The 18,662-nt window shown below is 40.0% G+C and overlaps 2 protein-coding genes across 2 annotated transcripts; one reads left to right on the top strand and one right to left on the bottom strand.

Moving 5' to 3' along the window:
• The first annotated feature begins 1,272 nt into the window (after window positions 1-1,272).
• Window positions 1,273-6,701, top strand: zc3h15 (zinc finger CCCH-type containing 15). The gene is made up of 11 exons (XM_044046516.1): window positions 1,273-1,479; window positions 2,818-2,919; window positions 3,101-3,200; window positions 3,287-3,439; window positions 4,042-4,136; window positions 4,219-4,401; window positions 4,739-4,819; window positions 4,904-4,969; window positions 5,054-5,164; window positions 5,419-5,563; window positions 5,668-6,701. Exons 1-11 carry the CDS (start codon window positions 1,405-1,407, stop codon window positions 5,856-5,858), a joined length of 1,302 nt encoding a protein of 433 aa, XP_043902451.1. The 5' UTR covers window positions 1,273-1,404; the 3' UTR covers window positions 5,859-6,701.
• A 1,399-nt stretch (window positions 6,702-8,100) lies between these two features.
• Window positions 8,101-17,878, bottom strand: rbm45 (RNA binding motif protein 45). The gene is made up of 11 exons (XM_044046379.1): window positions 17,536-17,878; window positions 15,843-15,965; window positions 14,944-15,070; window positions 14,624-14,767; window positions 13,378-13,548; window positions 12,860-12,989; window positions 11,939-12,032; window positions 11,236-11,393; window positions 10,861-10,936; window positions 10,118-10,257; window positions 8,101-8,664 (listed from the first exon to the last, which is right to left on the bottom strand). Exons 1-10 carry the CDS (start codon window positions 17,809-17,811, stop codon window positions 10,141-10,143), a joined length of 1,416 nt encoding a protein of 471 aa, XP_043902314.1. The 5' UTR covers window positions 17,812-17,878; the 3' UTR covers window positions 8,101-8,664; window positions 10,118-10,140.
• Between the last annotated feature and the right edge of the window lie 784 nt (window positions 17,879-18,662).

Raw genomic sequence — 18,662 nt, 5'->3', positions numbered from 1 at the left:
TAGAGAGCAAGGAGGGAGTGAGAAAGAGCAGGTCACCATCAGCAGATTAAGTTTCAGGCACAGCAAAATGAAATCAAATCTGTTTATATCCTGGGGAAATGTCCAAAAGGCAACTGTGATCACATGTCAGTCACATGAGATAGTACACCGTGTATTCAGTGACTGTAAATAATGTGATCTCAATGTTAAGTTTGTGTTTGAGTGCGGTGAGAATGGGCAGGGCAGAAAGTGGCTGTTCAACTTTGAGACTTGATGAGCTCCAGCTGTCAATCACACTGATGTCCACACATATGTGCTGTTTTCCTCTCAGTTAGATTACACAATCTACATCGTGACCTAAAAGACCTAAACACGAGTGACCGAGACCATTAAAAGTAATAGCAACATCTATTGGTGAAGTTGCATGTTGCAGCTGAATATCTCCCACCTCAGCCTTCCCTTTCAGGTATGTAGGAGAACCTACGGCAGCCTACAGTCATCATCATAGTTCAAAAGGTGCTTAGTTTGTCCATGTGAAACAAACTTTTTTAAGATATATATGTTTAAAATGATTGTATGTGTTTTTGTTTGATCAATTTCCGGTTGGGGTAAAATAGAGGTATGATTAATAGAGCCATTAGAAAAGACCAGTTTCATATGCTGGTCGTCACTACTGCATATCTCCTCGCGGCTGCGCTGCTCAAATGAATGAGGAAAACTTGGGGGGGAAGTTACCTAACCGAAGAAGAGGGAGTTTTTTAATACTTGCCCGATCCAGTTATCGTGATGTATCGCTATATGTTTGCGTTGCAAAATATTGATTATCACAGAATTGTTATATTGCGATATAATTGGTATCGTTGAACATGTATCGTGTGTCTATGGTATCATCAAGTATCCTGTGATTCCCACCCCGACTCTACACTAAGAGGTACATTGCTGCCCTCCACAGTTCCCAATCACATTTTACATTCAAGTCGGAAATCACAGTTCAAAGATCATAAACACAGTCGAAGTTGCCCTTTATTTTCAGAAAAGGGCCCAAAGCATTTTCCTAAGTGATGCTGCTCCACTAAAGCCTTTTATGTGATGTCATCAGAATGTCTTTGAGTCATTTTTTTATATACATGTTCTATTGATAATAATTATAACTTTATTTGTGAATTTACCACATAGTTTCTATTTACAGTACAAGTGAAATAGGAAGTATTCTATATTAAGCTGTTGTAATTTTAAACTACAGTTCCCGACATGCCTTGTGGGCTGCGCGATGACGCCAAAGCGCATCAACAACTCACATGTGGCGTATTAGCGCCGTTGCTGTAGCGTGCTAGCACCAAGTGCTCCCAGCCGAAACACCACAGTAAAATAACCCTCACTCAGCCAACCGCACGCCTCGTATCCAACAGTTAAACTTGAGCCAACATGCCTCCGAAGAAACCCGTTCCACCCACGGGAAATAAAAAAACTCAAGAGAAGAAGAAAGAAAAGATAATTGAGGTAAAACAAATTACACGAGTTAGCATGTCGGCGTTTAGCCTTAGCTGATAAGATAGCGTTCCGCACGTACGCTAACCGAAGCTAACGCTCGTGCTGACAAGTGGAGCACACACTTCAAATGTTCTCTTTTAAGTAGTCGGTACTTGTTTAAATGATTATTATGATCCCCAATGAAAGCGATGTTCTTTAAAATACGACATTGAGTGAGCTTGCCAGCTAGGCCTAGCTAACAGGGCCGTGCCGCCGCTGAAGGTGTTCTCACTTGACGTAATAATGTCGCTGCATGTCCATAGCTGAAATGATGAGCTTTAGTGTAACTTAAGCAATCGATGTTATTATGAATTATTTGATTGATCTTGCCCAAGTTAGGGAACTACATCTGGCTTGTCTGTGTCTGAAAGGCCCACAGTTAGGTGAGGGTCCATATATGAGGGTTAGCCTGTTGCAGCGGCTACATGAAGCTAGTGTTTGACATGGAACAATCAATTGTTTCCATCAGGTTTAAATGTATAGTTAGCTGGCAAATATCCATACATTTTCTACACATTTAGTTGTGTGATTGTCTTGTGTAGAGGAGGAAATATAACAGGAAAGCAGTTGCTTGATCTGACTTACTGGTGCTGAATGACAGTTAAATAAGCTATAATGTTAAATGTTACCAAAAAATGAATTGCCATATAATGACAATTATTGTATTATGTGATGTTAAAGTCTTCATGTAGTGGGTTCTATGCTGTCATGACATGCTAACGACATGATTTTATTTTTAAGTTAAACATCTTAAAACTCCTCTTTAAAGATATTCTGCTTCTCAAAATAATAACACCCTCATTGTCTGCCTGGATTGTTGAAGTAAGTAAGTAAATAAAGAACAATAGTAAGGTTACATTTTAAATAAAGAGAATACAGCGCAGTGTCCCTCATTGCAATTGCTTAAACAATTCTCTCTGCCTACCAAGTAGTTGGTGATATGGAGGGCAGAATATTATTAAAACAATATTGGTCAAACAAGAAGCGGTGTTGATGCACTGTTTTGTTTTAAGTTGATGTCAAGTCAGTCAGTGGTTTTTAGACATTTTTAAGGCATTGATTTTCATTTTAGCTTAAGGAAGCCCTGAGAGACATTTTTCTCCCTTCTGACTTTTTATGACCCATAGAGCTAATCAATTAAAAAAATCAGAGAACGGACAAAATGACACAGTAGGCCTCTGAGCTCTGTGCTGTGACATGCGATGTAAATTCTTTGTGTTTTGTTGATTCAAGATTTTTAATAAAGTAATTTCAAGTACATGAACATATAAATTGGAAATTAACTGTTTTGTGTGTGTGTTTTCTTAGGACAAGACATTCGGATTGAAGAACAAGAAGGGGGCCAAACAACAGAAGTTTATTAAGAACGTTACCCATCAAGTCAAACATGGACAACAAAGTGCAAAACAGGTTAGAAGAATTGTAGTCTTGTGAATTTTGTGTAAACTTCTGCTCCCTTAAGCAGGAACTTTTTAGTATTTCCCCAGGATTTCATTTAGCCCCTGATGTCAGTGGTAAAGCAGTGTTTGTGTAAAGGTTCCTCATTCCTGGTTCAAGTTCATGCGGTGTAAATGCATCTCTCTCTCTCCAGGACACAGACAAGACTGGTAAGAAGATTGATAAGAAGAAAGAGTTGGACGAACTCAATGAGCTGTTTAAACCTGTAGTCGCTGCCCAGAAAGTCAGCAAAGGTAATGCACCATCAGACTGTGACAGCACGTTGATCAGTATTAGTTTAACTGATGATGACGTAACACATCTTCTCTCTTCTCTTCAGGCGTCGACCCAAAGTCGGTGCTGTGTGCGTTCTTTAAGCAGGGCCAGTGCACGAAAGGTGACAAATGCAAGTTCAGCCACGATTTGTCAATGGAGAGGAAATGTGAGAAGAGGAGTCTTTACGTGGATGAAAGAGACGAAGACCTGGAGAAAGGTTAGTGCATAGCATAGCTGACGAATGTACTGTGTATCATTATGTAGAGTTTATGTGATGAATTGGAATTTGGCTGGGGCCATGTGTAGTTCAGGGGCTTCTATATTGTCTTGTCCATTTTCCTCTAAATGTGAACATAATTTACGCAGACAGGAGCTTGAACTAACCCAAGTTTAAATGTTCCTGTCGTTTACATAGCTGTTAAACATGAATGCTTGTGGAGAACCTTCATTTTTAGAACAGCTATAGACAGTGCTCAATATTTTTCATTCCATCAGCCAGATCTAATGAACCCCATGATTAAAAGAAGACCCAAAGTAACACTGTGACTGAGTTCCATGGTGATGTCTTCCTCTGACACATGGATGATGTTAGGTAATTAACACCATTCCTGTTGCCAGTGGTTGAATCAGGTCTGCGGTGTTTTTCGCCCCCTTTTCAAGTGGCTTCGCTCGGGTTTATGAAAAATTCTTTGTATATTTGTGTATACTTTTAGCATGAAGGAGACTTCAGTAATAACATGGCTCGGATCCTAAATGACATGCACCTAACCATTATTATTTTTATAATTATGCATGGTATGGCTTTTGTGTTGTGTTCAGACACGATGGACAGCTGGGATGAGAAAAAGCTGGAGGAGGTGGTGAACAAAAAGCACGGAGAAGCCGAGAAGAAGAAGGCCAAAACGACACAAATTGTGAGTCTATTCAGCTGATCGGTGGCAAACGTTGAATAAAGACAGTGTTAGTTACACATGTATTGTTTGTCTTTGTCTGCAGGTGTGCAAGTTCTTCTTGGAGGCCATTGAGGGCAATAAGTATGGCTGGTTCTGGGTGTGTCCAGGAGGGGGCGATACCTGCATGTACCGGCACGCTCTGCCACCAGGGTTTGTTCTGAAGAAAGACAAGAAGAAGGAGGAGAAAGAGGATGAAATATCGATGGAGGAACTGATAGAAAATGAGGTAAGGATGGATGGAGGGATGCTGAAAACTGTTCACGGACATTTGCAACTAAATGTCCATGAACAGGCAACTAGATAAATTTGGAGGCTCAGAGCGATTAACAACAACAACATATTTAGCTGGGGGGGGCTAATTGATACACACCTCAATCAGCCTGGTTGTTGATGACATTGTTACAGTACAAGATATTTCCCTTCTGATTGGTCAGCAAGGCATTACATTTACGGTTGATATGGCATGCTTTAGACTGCACCTTTGGACTTGTTTTCAAAATCACCCACCTACTGCATGACTGGACTAGTCCTCAATATCCGTTTCTCTGTGTGTGTCCCTGCAGCGAGCAGCTCTGGGTCCCAGTGTGACTCGGATCACGCTGGAGACTTTCCTGGCATGGAAGAAGAGGAAAAGGCAGGAGAAGGTTGGGACTTTTTTTTTGTTATTTAATGACTAAATCAGGAAACTGGATTCCTGAAAGATGTAACTTTGTGCTGTTGATTGACAGGTGGACAAAGCCATGATGGAGATGGAGAAGAAGAAGGCCGACTTTAAGGCTGGAAAATCGCTAACAGTAAGTTTGGCTCTGTCTTTCAGACATTGACCTTAATGCAGATGTTGAATAATATAGAATTTAACGGAATGTGTGGATGTGTAGGTGAGTGGCCGTGAGGTGTTCGAGTTCCGTCCAGAGCTGATCGACGACGACGATGCTGAAGCAGATGACACCCGATATAACGAGGACACATATGAAGAGTACGAGCAAGAGGTAATGATGGAATTATTCATACTTTTCTAATAATAAATAATATGATGGAGTTGTCAGTTCATGTTTTTTTTTCCAATGACATGACCAGTTTGAGTCAGAACAGTGAGGGAACATGCAGTCATGTGAAGACACAAACAGACCTGCTGTGGCTGTTTTTATTGTATATTGATGCTAATAAACAAAAGAAAATTGTGTCATTGTTTGTGTCATGGGCCTTTAAATCTGCAATGTATTGGGGTTTTTTTTTATTGCAGGTTACCACCACAGACATCCAGGACATAGACCTATCACGCTTTGTTCCACAAGAGGTCGACAACACGGGAATTACCATGGCATCCATGGACCGTTTCGCCTCTCAGAAGAAGAAGAAAAAGAAGGAGGAGCCAACCGAGGACGGTGGTAAGAAGAAAAGACGTGTGATTTCTGCCTCCCACATAAAACTGATGTGTTATAAGAAAAGAAAAAAACGACAATGTCTTTATGCGTCTTCCACTTACTTACAGAGGAGCAGGTGAACGGAGCTTGTGGTGGAGCTGAGACCAATGGACTATCGGGGGCAGAGGGAGGAGGAAAGGACGGTGAAGAGGAGGAGGAGGAGGAGGAAGAGGAGGTGCCAGTGGATGAGAACCTGTTCACGGGTGAAGATCTAGAGGAGCTCGATGAGGAACTCAACACACTGGCGCTGGAGGATTGAACAGGAAGCTCGTGTGAAGGCAGTTGGGACAGACTAAATGTCAAACGGGGGGCGGACTGATGGATGCATGGAGCTAAACAACAGAGACCGGATGTTTAAATGATTTTAAATTTCAGAGACTCCAGTAATAAAGCCTGATTATATCGTGACATCACTGCCCGTCTCGTTCCCATTTTCTGTATCGCCCCTTTCACATCCCACCGTAACCATCTCTGTCCATGGAGTGTCCTCATTTCCACAGCAGGGCCAATCAGGGTTAATCAGGGCCAATGCTTGGCAGTTTCCCGTCGAAGAGAATTTGCCTGCTGCTGTTGTTGTGCACTTCTGTTGCTCAACACGGTTTTAAGTCAAAATTGCTTTTGGTGAATTAGACTCCGAGCGCTTCTCAGCCTTATCAGTTAAATATTGAACTCAGTGATTTGCTGAGGGAGACACTGCAGAGGCTTGGAAATTAAAGCACCATCCATACCTGTGAGAGTGGACTGCTGAGAACAGCCTCTGTAAAATTAATAACATTATATAAAGTGAAGTCGTACAGTGTGGGAAATCAACAGCAGTAGCATTTGCTCTTATACCAAAATAAAAGCAGTAGTTGGAGAATGTCAGCACTTATCCTTTTTTCTTCTCAACAAATCATGTGAAATCTCTTACTGGGAATGTTTGGTGAAATTCACCAAACTTTGAGGGAAAGTTAAAACCTAGTGTCTAAATCATCTGAGACTAGATTAGTGCTATAATACTTCATCCCCTGCAGGTAAACCAAATGATCCCATTCTGCCTCCACAATATTGTAAATAATATTCTCATGAGTTGCCTCCTGAAGAAATAAAAGATTACTGTACATCCTGTGTGTGTTAAGATCATTTAATTTTATATTTTAACTAACACTTTCATGTATGATGATTTGTGGTCGTTGCATGCAATTTGCTCAAATTAATATGGGAATAAATTTAGAAATGCAATGCTGCAATCAAATTAAACAGTTTTTTATTACATTGTTTCATTCAGTTTACCCAGGTTGTGTTAATGTGTACAAGTATTTGTAAATCATAATTTGAACAGGGACAACTTAAAAAAACCAAAAACAATGAGAAATGTGGTTGTATTAAGATTAAGAGGACATGATTTGGACAATTTGACTGCAGGAACACCCAACAAGAAGGCTGCAACTATAACGATTGTTTGTTATGTGGAGTAAACGAAAAAATATTAATATTTAAAAAAGCTGAAAAAACAGACGACAACTTGACATTATAAAAACAAAAGAACCTCTATTATCAAAATAGTTGCTGATAAACTTGGTACCTGATTAATCGTTGCCGCCCTAGTCCGGTCAGACAACCTGTAAAATGATAAGTTCAAACCAAAACTACTGTCCATGAGACAGAAATTCCCTAATGACCGTTTGAACAGGATGAATAATTACAGCAAAAACAAATAACTGACAATTTAAAATGACCTAAAAAAAAAAAAAGTGATTTGATTCTTAAGTGTGTTCAACACTCTGTATATTTGAGAAACTTTCACGTTTTTTCTCCCTACAAGAGAACAAAAACATTCATGCATCTCCCTCTAATATAGACTATTGTTTGAATAATAATTCATCTATGAAATGGTACATGACAATATTAAAATGTATCTTGTATTTGACAAACCACACGCCAACCACTTTATTAGGTACACCCGTTTGATCCGCTGAAGTTCAAACCAGCATGGAATGGAAAATAAAAGGTGTTTTAACTTTGAACATTAATACATCAATGTTCTGGTTTACTGTGATTTGCGTGCACGACCATCTCTAGACTTTCCAGAGAGTTAGAGGTCAAAACCATCTCTGAACACACACACATACACAAACACAATGAGCCTTGACGCAGCAGAAAACCCACACCAGGTGCCACTTCCGACACTTTACTGGGTGACCTGTGTACCTAACAAAGTGGTCAGTAAGTACTATAAGTTATACAGGACTTTTATGTTGATGTTTTGCTGCCGTTCTGAAACACACACTTTATCGAGCAGAACAAATGAAACAAAACAACGATGTAATGAGCTCAAAAGAGACAAATCTATAAATCGTCAGCGCGACGGGAAAATTGAATCATAAAAGGATTTGAAACCATCAGGGAGTGTCCAGACAGTTCACCTTTGAGAAAATGTCATTAAAACTATAATTGTCGGCAACAATCGCCTCCAATTACTCGACGCGTGGCTCTAAAAAGAAAGGATGAGGCAGACGGACTGGTGTTTGAACCCAACGTTTATTTTCACTGAGACAAAAAGACATGTACAGTTTCAGCTTAAGAAACAGTTGGACTGAGCTCAACACGAGATAAAAACGGCAAAGCAATTAAGAGAAGGAAAAGGAGGGGAAAGACACCCAACGGTCTAAATTCAGCATTATACATCATGCTTGTTGTTATAACTTGTGATCAGATTGCAGCTTCTGCTGATTTTCTAAAAAGAAGCTCTAGACATACACTAGGAAATGAAATGTTTAAGCAGGTGTCAGCTGAGAAATAAAGGGGCACTGCTGCTGTACACGGGTTAGTCGGGCTGTTTGGAGCCAAAACAAGAGTCAAGGCTAAAGAAAAGAAGCATAAAATCACCTAAAGGGACCACAAACACGCTACACTGGATGTGATGATGCTGTTCACAGACCTATTGTACCAGTGAGTCACAGCAAGGTCACTGACCAGAAGTAAGGTCAGACAGGTGGTCAAAGTTCGTGTCAGGGGTCAGGAGCAGGTCTTGATGTCGGTCGGGTCTGTCAGGTCAGGTGTCATTGTGTCATGACAACAGTCGCCTAGGGAACAAGAAGCTGCAGTGTTATTCACGGGGAGAGAAACAACTCAAGTATCATTAGTAATAGTTGACGTTAGGCTGAGGATCACAATACTGACAGGTGTGTGGAAGACATGCAGGCGGACACTAGGGGTGGGTCAAAATATCGATATATCGTTGTCCTTCAACATGCAATACAATAATCGACACGCCAAGTAAGCTGAGGCGCTCTAAAATAAACAGTTAACACGTCGCTAGGCGATGAATGAGGGAAACGTGGGCGCAATTTATCTGGCCCGAAGAAGAGGGAGTTTACGGTGGGATGATGGCGGGGAAATCTACGTCAAGAGATGCTCCATCCACGTTACATACATGGACTTTACATGGTTCGTTCTTCATGTTTTGTTTTTTTTCAGTTAGACGGTTATTGTGATGCACCGCTATATTACTGTATGGCAATATATTGATTATCACGGAATCGTTGTATCAAGTTATTACTGGTATCGCGGACCATGTATCGCATCGTGAGGTACTCTGTGATTCCCACCCCTAGTGGACACTCAACTGTCTCATATATGAAGTGAAACGGCATCTTAATACACACAATGCATATTCTCTTGTTGTACAAGATTAATGTTTTATTGTGCATTGTTCCTGTCTTGAAAAATAAATTACATTAAATTACATTACATTATACAAAGAAGTTACTGAATAATAAAAGACGTGAAGTCCCAACACATCACATGACTGTGATTTTAGTAAGGACAAAATGAATATTTTATTTCTTTTTTGATAAAACAATTTCTCCATTATCGTTGAACTCAACTCAAGAAAGTCCAGTCGCCCACAGCTAACTACTGAAGACAAATAGCTAGAAATCTATAGTGTGTGTTTCTACAAACAATACGTGTAACAAACATAGACCGTATATAAAAAAAATGGATGCTTTCTGTCTGTTTGATGTCTGATGATAACCCGCAAGTAAGAATATATTGAATGGCCACCAGGGGGCAACTCCGCTAGTTGCAAAAGGAGAAAAAATCTGTTAAAGTCACTTTAACTACAACAGTAATTAATGCTCAAACACTAGTTTCAGGTCTTCAAGAGCAAATGATGTCAATTTAGTGAATGATGTTCCCATTTACTGGAAAAGAGACGATAAATGATGACACCAGTGTGATTGACAGCTGGTATAGTAGCAGTCCAATAGTAGCAGGTTGTTGCAGGTCATTTTTCTGGCTGAAACCGCAACACGCTGCGGGTTAAAATAACAAATCTCAAGTCTGCAGTATGGGAGCTTAGATACTTCTAATCTTATCATTACTGCATTGCTGCTGTTCCTTCGCACCGTTAGTCATGCCTGTTCATAACTGTTTTTGTCACCACAGGTATAAATAAAGCACTCTTACTAAAAACACACAATGGCATCATACATACATACTGTGTTGTCCCTGCAACAGATCTTTGGCACTTACCGCACATTTATCGTCTCACGGTCCTAGTAGGTACGAGGACGTTTGTGCGATTCCTCTCGGGGAGGATCGGCCAGCATCACCTTCATCTTTACCCCATTGACGACCCGACCGTGGAGCGCCGCCATGGCGTCGTCTGCGCACTGAAGATGGACGTGAGGAGAGAGGAGAGGAGAGACATTAGGCAGTGTTTAGGAACACAAACTTCATGTGGTTTACATGTGGTTCTCTCTGCCCATTCCTCTACTTCTTTGTAATACTTGTTGATCCATCTAATCTAACATTACAGGCAACATTGACATTTGCAACTGTGAAGTCAATACGTTATAATCCGAGTATGAGAACTTTCCAATAATAAAAAAAAAAAAACAAAGATTACTGATCATACTTTTAGAAGTTATATTCTTACTTGTTAAACTTTTCTAAATATAACCGGTATAACTTTGTAAACACACAATCATTTAAAAAATAACACGAGGTCAGAGAGTCTCATATTTGGATCGATTGCTTTGCCGTGCCTGAACTTTTAATGAGATAAACATGGCACAAAGTCGGACAACCCCGCTCTCTTTATTTCATTAAAATTGCACCTCTAGTCTGCAGCGATAAAATCGCACGGGGCTCACTCTGCGATTGGATTAATTGTGCAGAGCTAATTGAATTAAATCCAATCTAAAAATAATCAACACAAAACATGTCGTTTCCTCTCCGGTTTGTTTTTCGGCATCACTGCGCACCAGTCTCACCTGTTTGTCTGCATACTTTATGTAGCCCACTTTCCTGCCCGGAACCAGGTGGACCTCGATGAGCGAACCAAAGCGGCTGCACGGAGACCGGCAGGGGCGAGAAAAACAAAAAACAACATTTAGTTTGCCGCAGAAACATCAGTTAACGCTGATGCGCCCATGTGTCGTTCTAATAGCGGCATTACGCTGTCATTTAGCAGCACTTAAGCTTGATGCCCTCATCCACTGTAATTTGCAGTGACTGTGGTGATCGACTGAACTCTTCACCTTCTGCTTATTGGACTAGCGCTCGAAACAGTGAGCGCTTTTTAGGACAACAAATCTGAAAAGCACTTTGACAAAGTTAGAATTAGGTCAAATTAGAAGTGCACTCACCAGAAGACATCTTCCAGTATGTCCGGGGGCAGCGTGGTGGGGCTAAACACGATGAACAAGCGCTCCTTGGATTTACTGTCAGGTGCAGCCAGCTTCTTGTGCGGAGGGAGGCTGACGTCGGTCTGAACCCGAGACATTGGAGCGGGAGCGGCAAAAGGCTGGAGGATATAAAATATAAACTTTTTTTAAACATCTAATTGTAGAAAATATATCAGCTCCAAGATTGGGTGCACTGGATCTTGTGTAATTACCAACTTTCTTTCATTAATAATGTAAAATGTCATTAGTGTCAGAGGAAGCCTCGAGGAGTAATTATCCAGAGCAGTTATTAAGTGAGAGATTATTTACAGGGAGAGTTGTTTTGATTTTCAAGTGACAGCAAGTCAAATGAAAACATAGAAAAACTTCACTTTGAGTTAATAAATGCAAAACGTGCTGAATGTTCGTGCGGGGAATCACAGGCTGACGCGAGATATGATGCGACGCATGGCCCATGATGATGAGAATATCACAGTAACACAATTCTGCCATAACTGAAGCCGTGTTTCAGTATCATGGTACAGTCCGGAACGGTAAAGTCCGGGTCAGGCCTGTGTTACGACAATGCTGCGTGCTTATTGGCTCATTTTGTATATTAGATGATACAGAGGGCGTTTGAGACCCAGCCCAGTTTGTGTAGCAGGTGTTGATCAGAAGAGCTTACGGGTGGTTTCATCACTTGGCTGTTTGAAGGTCCGTTCCACGCGGAGGACATCATCTGAGTCGCCACGAACTGCATGGCCATCCGTCCTACGGGACTACACACAGACACAAACGCGGACCGTTGACGACTGTGCAACAAAGACTGCATGGGAGACATTTTACAGATGCAAGTTGAATCACAGCGCTTCTGTAAAGCAGGACAAGAACCTCGGATCATTTACAAACCAGATTATCAAGTCAGTGTGAAGTCACACTTTTTTTTTTATTCAGTAAAAATGACCAGGTCATCATTCCTAGATGCTGACTCAACACATTTCATCCCAAGACACCATTTTGTTCTGTGGTACTTCTATTCTTTAATTCTCTTCCTTTCTATTCACCTTTGTGTGAGACAGTATGATGAGCTCCGCCTCTACATTGTTTGCACTTCGGTGCCGTTGATTGGCGTCACTGTTCATATACAAACTAAAGGCCTGTAGACTTTGTATAGTATCATTTATATTGGTTCTGGTTTTTTTTTTCTACCAAGTATTTATAGGACAAACTGTTTAACCCTTTAGGGGGCGCCACCGTGGATCATCTGCCTCCACGTCGCTTCATTTAAATGACAGACTAACGAATAAAGAAACATCTGTGCATCCTGAACTTTAGACATTACTACAGCCGACTCTAACCTCCATCTTAACCTGTTCATTCTTCACACGACTGTTCACACAAGATTTTCCTTAGCGTGTGTGTGTGTGTGTGTGTCACACTGGGTCCTTTAATTATCTGTGGCATTTTTTGTCGCACATTTTTTAAAATTAATGGATGTATTGCCTTTAAAGGGCATTTCCACTTCATGCCTCCATTAACTCCTGGCCCTGTACGCTTACTAGTATAAGTATTTGATAAGACTGTGTGTGTGTGTGTGTGTGTGTACCTGCTGCGGTCCTCTCCGTCGTCAACAAAAGTTACTACCAGTCTGTTTCCAGGTGGATATTCAAAGCCATTCAGCTTGTCCTTGGCATAAACTGCTGATCCCAGATTACCGTAACGAATCAATGCATGACCTGAGGACACACACACACACGTACATGTTTACATTTTGAGTCATCAGAATAAACAGTTTAAAAACACGTCAATGTCAAGATTAAGTGAATTATTTCATTAAAATCAAGGAAATAAATTAAGTTTTTATATTAAAAGGTTAATCACAGAAATATCTGTCAACTGACCAAGAAGTCAATGTTCAGGCCTATTACAACAAATAGGGCTGAACAATTGATGACCAATCGCTTACTAAATTATTACCTTTATTTAATAATAAACATTAAAACAGATTAACTGCTAATGCTACCTTATTAATTCTGGTGCCAGCTAATTTCAGGGCTTTCTCCAGTTCTTGAAGTATTTGATAAACTTCACGTTCACAATCGTGTCCAGGGTTGAACCACTGACCTTTGCTCATTCCATAAGAGTCTCTCTGTAGTTCACAGTACTCCATCCCAGGAATGATGTCAAACAGAGCAAAGATCTGCTCTTGAGTCATCGCGGCCCGCGTTGACATCATCAGGCACCGTGTGTAGTCAGTGGAGCGATAGTCCATGACCGGGTAGTTCCCGGGATCGGCTGGAGACAGAATCGGGACACAAGCGTTTAAAAACAGGACAAAGACAATGACAGCGGCAGGAAGAGCTTCCTAAACTCCCCAGATGTGCTTCAGTTCCATTATATAAAAAGGATGGACACTTACAAAGTGTTTTTGGACAGATTATTTTCTTAATAACAGGTCACCTCTGATGTTTACATCTATGTTTACTCCTGATGTAGTGCTGTGTTCTGCAGCACGATACTGCCACCTGGAGATCAGTGGAGGAGTTTAAAAATCACTGCTAAAATGGGGGGGGGTTTTCAAAGTCTGTGGCCAAATCCTACAGTACCCCCAAACCCTGAAGACTTATACACACACTGCCCTATATAGATGTGTACATCTGCTTCTGGTCTCTCTCTTGCCTCCCTCTTTCACTTTCTCCCTTTCTCCTTTAATCCCAACCGGTTGAGGCAGATTTTCAAGTCTGAGTCTGGTTCTGGATTTTCTTTTCCACCGATGCCTGGTGTTTGATCATTGTGTGAACGGTTGGGTTTCTCTTCCCTCTATAAAATGTTTCTGCCTTACCATGTACAGAGCTTTGAGATAATGCATGTTGTTATTTGGTGCTATACAAATAAAATGCTATTGAAATTGAACTGAACCTCCAATCCAATGTTGGAAGGGGTGGGTCTGTGACTAAAGATGATTTATAAAATGCAGTAAATGGTATAAACTGGTATTTCCAAGACACTGAACCAACAACATCCTTTGAAGATCTTGTTTCGTCACCCAATCACAGACAATCGGGTCCTGTTTAGAGACTTCCATTAACCTCATTGTTCCATTTGCACACAGTCAAGATTAAGCACCACTGTTCACACCTGGCATTAAAATGCATCTCAAATGTTTCTCCTGTGATTGCATGAGAATAGATGTGGCTTCCTTCATTCAAATACACATGTACGTGATTTAACAAGGATCAAAAAAGTAGGCGATATATGTATCGTTGCAGCCGATAACGCACGACAACTTTCATTCCACTGCCCATTTTAGACTTGAAAAACCCTGAAACCTTAAATGCAAATATAAAAGAAAGAAAACTAAACGACATACCCATAGGGAGTGCTGGGAGTGCCGGGAGTGCGTACTGGTTGTTGGAGTCGTTACCACCCATGTAATCTCCCCTGGCCGGTCCAGAAGAGTAATCTTCCGTCACTGTGTTCTTGGTGCGAGGTTCAGCCAGGATGGCTCTGTAAGCTAAAATGCACCATTATTATTATTATTATTAGTATTATCATTAAACAGTGATAAACATTCAAACCAGAAAACGCACAACAAAACTGTTAAAAGTTATTTATAGGGATTGACTACAAATACAAAAAATGTACATCTCACAGTAAATTTTCTATTGCAAATAATCAAAAAACACTTACTTTTGTCACAGTTCTCTATAGCGACAGCAGCCTGCGAGGGTTTGTAGTATCTGACGTAGCCTAAACCTTTACTTTCCCCCGTGAACTTGTTCTTAATGATCACACAATATTCAATATCACCATATTCCTGTAAGAGAGACCAGACAGGACACAGGGGGGACATTAGTACACATCATTTAATCACACACAGCTTGGAATTAAAATGTTAAAAAATTAAGAGAAACTAATGATTTTTTTTTTATTTTACATGGAGACAAATGCTGCATCCACATGAGCACATATTCATTTTAACATGCACCACATTTGATGTGGTTACGCCCGCAGGACACACTACCCTCAAGCTTTGGAGCACCTAAAACAGAAATGTTGGGAAATCCTGCAGTTGATGTTGAAAAGTCCTGTATTTTTTGATCGATACTGGCCAAAAAACACTGGTACCGATATCGGAAAAAAACAAGGGTTGCAAGTGCCTGCTGCACAGTTGGAACATTTTGTTTTTGAACAAGCCGGTTACAACTAACAAGAAGGATCAAAAACACTATTCAAATATTGAATAGTACAATACAGGTTCAAAGTCCATTCAAGAAATCCCATAAATTCCACACAACTTCTGCACAAACACAAATGAAATTCCACTAAGTTGCTGCAGCCACATTCTGATATATAGTAATAGATGCACCACAAATTAGGAAGTGAATAGAATATAAAGATTTGTTTTCATTAAAAAAAAATGTTTTGTATCTTTATAATATATTATGAAGCGCAACAGTAACTGTAATCAAGCAAAGAATCGAATACTCATGCTCATCCCTAACAGCTAAATTAATCAACACTAAAGTGTTTCTAGCAGCTAGGAAATGACAAACCGTTGATGAGACGTGAAAGCATGCTGTACTTACTTTAAATGTGTCTTTGAGATCATCTTCTGTGAAGGTTTTGGGGATCATGACAAAGATTCTGGTGAGTTCTTCATCCTCCACATCTCTGTGCCTATTTGAAGACCGTGACTGGGCAATGAATACCTACACAAATGACCAGAGAAGAAAAATAACCCATTACAAGTGAACATTACATTACACAGACATTCAGTGAAACAAAGCATGCTCCATTACATCGAATCATTAATCCACATTACATTAATCCTTTTAAATATTTATCCCAAATATTATCCCAGAATTTCCAGATGATAAAATATGTGATATTGTGCACTGCAATAAAAAGCCCGTAAAACAAGTTAATGTAATATTTCAACACATTATCTGTGCACTTTCTAAAAGCTTATGCTACAGGCAGACGGCTCCTGAGACTAAAACCCATTGAGCACTCAAGAAAATCTGCAGAATTATCTCAATAATTTTGTAAATTGAAATTACTTTAATTTGATATAATTGTTATATTGTACTACTGGATTTCATATATACACCATCCTTTCACATGAACGAAATAATGACTTATGAGTCTTATGCCAATTCATTACACTTTCCCCCCACCTCGTAGTATGTAGTATGCAGATTTCAATTGATGTGCCTACATTTTCAAGTGTTTGCTTCTGAAACTATCAACAGAATAACATGTAGTTTGATGGAAATAATCTAACCTGAATTTTACGCTTTCCATTTTGTTGTGGTTGGTAGTCGGCACATAAGATCGCACCATGCTCAGAAAATGAGGATATTAATGAAATATGGGGCTGCAACTAACGATTATTTTCATGACTGATTAATCGAATCGTTTGGTCCATGTCAGAAAACTTTGAAAAATGTCAATCATGTTAATCAAACCTGGAAATAATAATGTTCTCGAATGTTTTGTTTTGCCCAGAAACCAAAAATGATTTCAACTTTAAATGATTTATTTGTTACATAGAGCAAGAAACCAGAAAATATGCTGAAAAATCAGGAAGCTTGTTATTGCTTAATTGTTGAAAAAACACTAAAACCAATTAATCAATTATCAACAAACTGACAAACTGATTCATAATCAAATAAGTTGTGCAGCCCTAATGAAATATACTATTGACTACATGTTAACATAATTAAAAATGTCTTACTCTGAAATTAGGTCAAATGTCAGGTAACAGTGTCCACGTAAACTGTAATGTATATCAGTTATTTATAATTTTATATACAAATTTCAAGTCACTCAAGGTCACCGTACAAAAAGACTAAAACAACAGTAAAAATAGTAAAACATAATAAATAATATTAAAACAGCAGTAGAGTGCAACAGTGAGGTCATTCCAGTCCCCAGGAAGTGAATATGCACTCACTACAGTTGTTGATTCTCTTCTCCAAAGAATTATGAGAAAATTATACTAAAAACACAACAATATAAAAAAGTTCTACTCTTATGGCCAAACAAAAGTAGCACGAAGAACGACCCAAATGTATGTATTTAGAGCACGTTAATATCACGATGACGACGATTTTGCGATAAACTGAATTGCACCGCCCTATCGGCACCCCACCTCCACCCTTAGCAAGCCAAATTGTAGCGTGCTAACAAGCTATGAGCTACGTGGATACTATAATTCATCGGTTTTAGTTCCAGTTCAACCATACAACTGAACTTCTTGGCGGCAGCTGCAGTTACCTTGACGGGTTTGGTTCCTTCCACCAGCACTTTGCCGTGCATTTCCTCCATAGCCAAGCAGGCCTGAGAAGATTTGGCGAACTTCACGTAGCAGACTCCCTTGGATTCCTTTGTCTGCTTGTCTTTGACGACCCACACGCCCTGAATGTCCCCGAACACGGAGAAACTGTCCCGCAGCGCATCTTCAGTCATGGCTCGACTTGTGACCACAAACAGTCGGCTGTTTGGAGGGTCGTCGAGGTTTTCGATCGCTTGTTTAGCTGTATAGTCCTCCATCTTTGTGAACCACCGCTCTGACGATAAGCGAGCTGTACTTGTTGGTGCTGCTTTCAAGTTCTCCCCGGAACTTCCTGTTTCGAAATGTTATTTTGGCAATCATAAAAAAAAACATCAAGATACAAAATGGCATGTATTTATTTACGTGTTTATATTTGTATTTTTTTGAAATATCAGAATGTTTTATTTTGTCAATTCATTATGATAGTTTTACGGTTGTCGGTAAAGCTGTAGACGGTACACGTGTACTGACACCTACTGTACGGGAGTAAGCTGCAGAAGTCGAATATATTTCACAACAGGTTGGGGGAATTAAACATAGTCACAACAACGGTAATGACTATGGTAATAATTAATATCTCTCTATTAATGTATGGAACGTTTGTTTGTCAGTCCGCACGTCTCAACAAAGACGACGTAGTAGCAGTGTAGTATGTCGTAATGAGATTGGGAACTTCGAACTATGGAGGGCAGCATTGCACCTCTGAGTGTACAACCTGCCGGAATGTAAAAGAAGAAGAAGGGCACTCGCAAAAGGCTTCCCAAAGTTCGAAAGGCTTCGAACTTTGCAGGTCACTTACTAAGGGCACCCAAGTATAGTATTTTAAATTCCTTTGGTGTAAAATGTCACCTGCCACATGATGAAAGGAGCGCAATGTCACCCATATACTCAACGTATGTCTGTCAGTCACTGCGGTCAAACCAGGCTACAATAGGATTGCCCCCATATTCTAGCCCTTATGGTAGAATACCGTTTGTACTCGAGAGCGAGCGCACATGCAGAGTTGTGGACTTCCGGTTTTCACAATAAAACGTTAATAAAGCTTAAGTCTATTTGAGGAAATAAGTAT

The sequence above is a fragment of the Solea senegalensis genome, linkage group LG15 (assembly GCF_019176455.1).
Source record: "Solea senegalensis isolate Sse05_10M linkage group LG15, IFAPA_SoseM_1, whole genome shotgun sequence".
Taxonomy (NCBI): Eukaryota; Metazoa; Chordata; class Actinopteri; order Pleuronectiformes; family Soleidae; genus Solea; species Solea senegalensis.
The sequence above is the reverse complement of the archived record's forward strand: the minus strand, read 5'-3'. Positions and strand labels throughout refer to the sequence as shown.

Bases quoted from the DNA above. Each gene is read 5' to 3' on its own strand.
- zc3h15 (XM_044046516.1), top strand. From the start codon at position 1,405: ATGCCTCCGAAGAAACCCGTTCCACCCACGGGAAATAAAAAAACTCAA. The intron at 3,201-3,286 runs GTAATGCACCAT...TCTTCTCTTCAG, and splicing joins TGCCCAGAAAGTCAGCAAAG to GCGTCGACCCAAAGTCGGTG. The intron at 4,820-4,903 runs GTTGGGACTTTT...GTTGATTGACAG, and splicing joins AGAGGAAAAGGCAGGAGAAG to GTGGACAAAGCCATGATGGA.
- rbm45 (XM_044046379.1), bottom strand. From the start codon at position 17,811: ATGGAGGACTATACAGCTAAACAAGCGATCGAAAACCTCGACGACCCT. The intron at 11,394-11,938 runs GTAAGCTCTTCT...TATATCCTCCAG, and splicing joins GCCAAGTGATGAAACCACCC to CCTTTTGCCGCTCCCGCTCC. The intron at 10,937-11,235 runs GTGAGTGCACTT...GTCTCCGTGCAG, and splicing joins ATACTGGAAGATGTCTTCTG to CCGCTTTGGTTCGCTCATCG.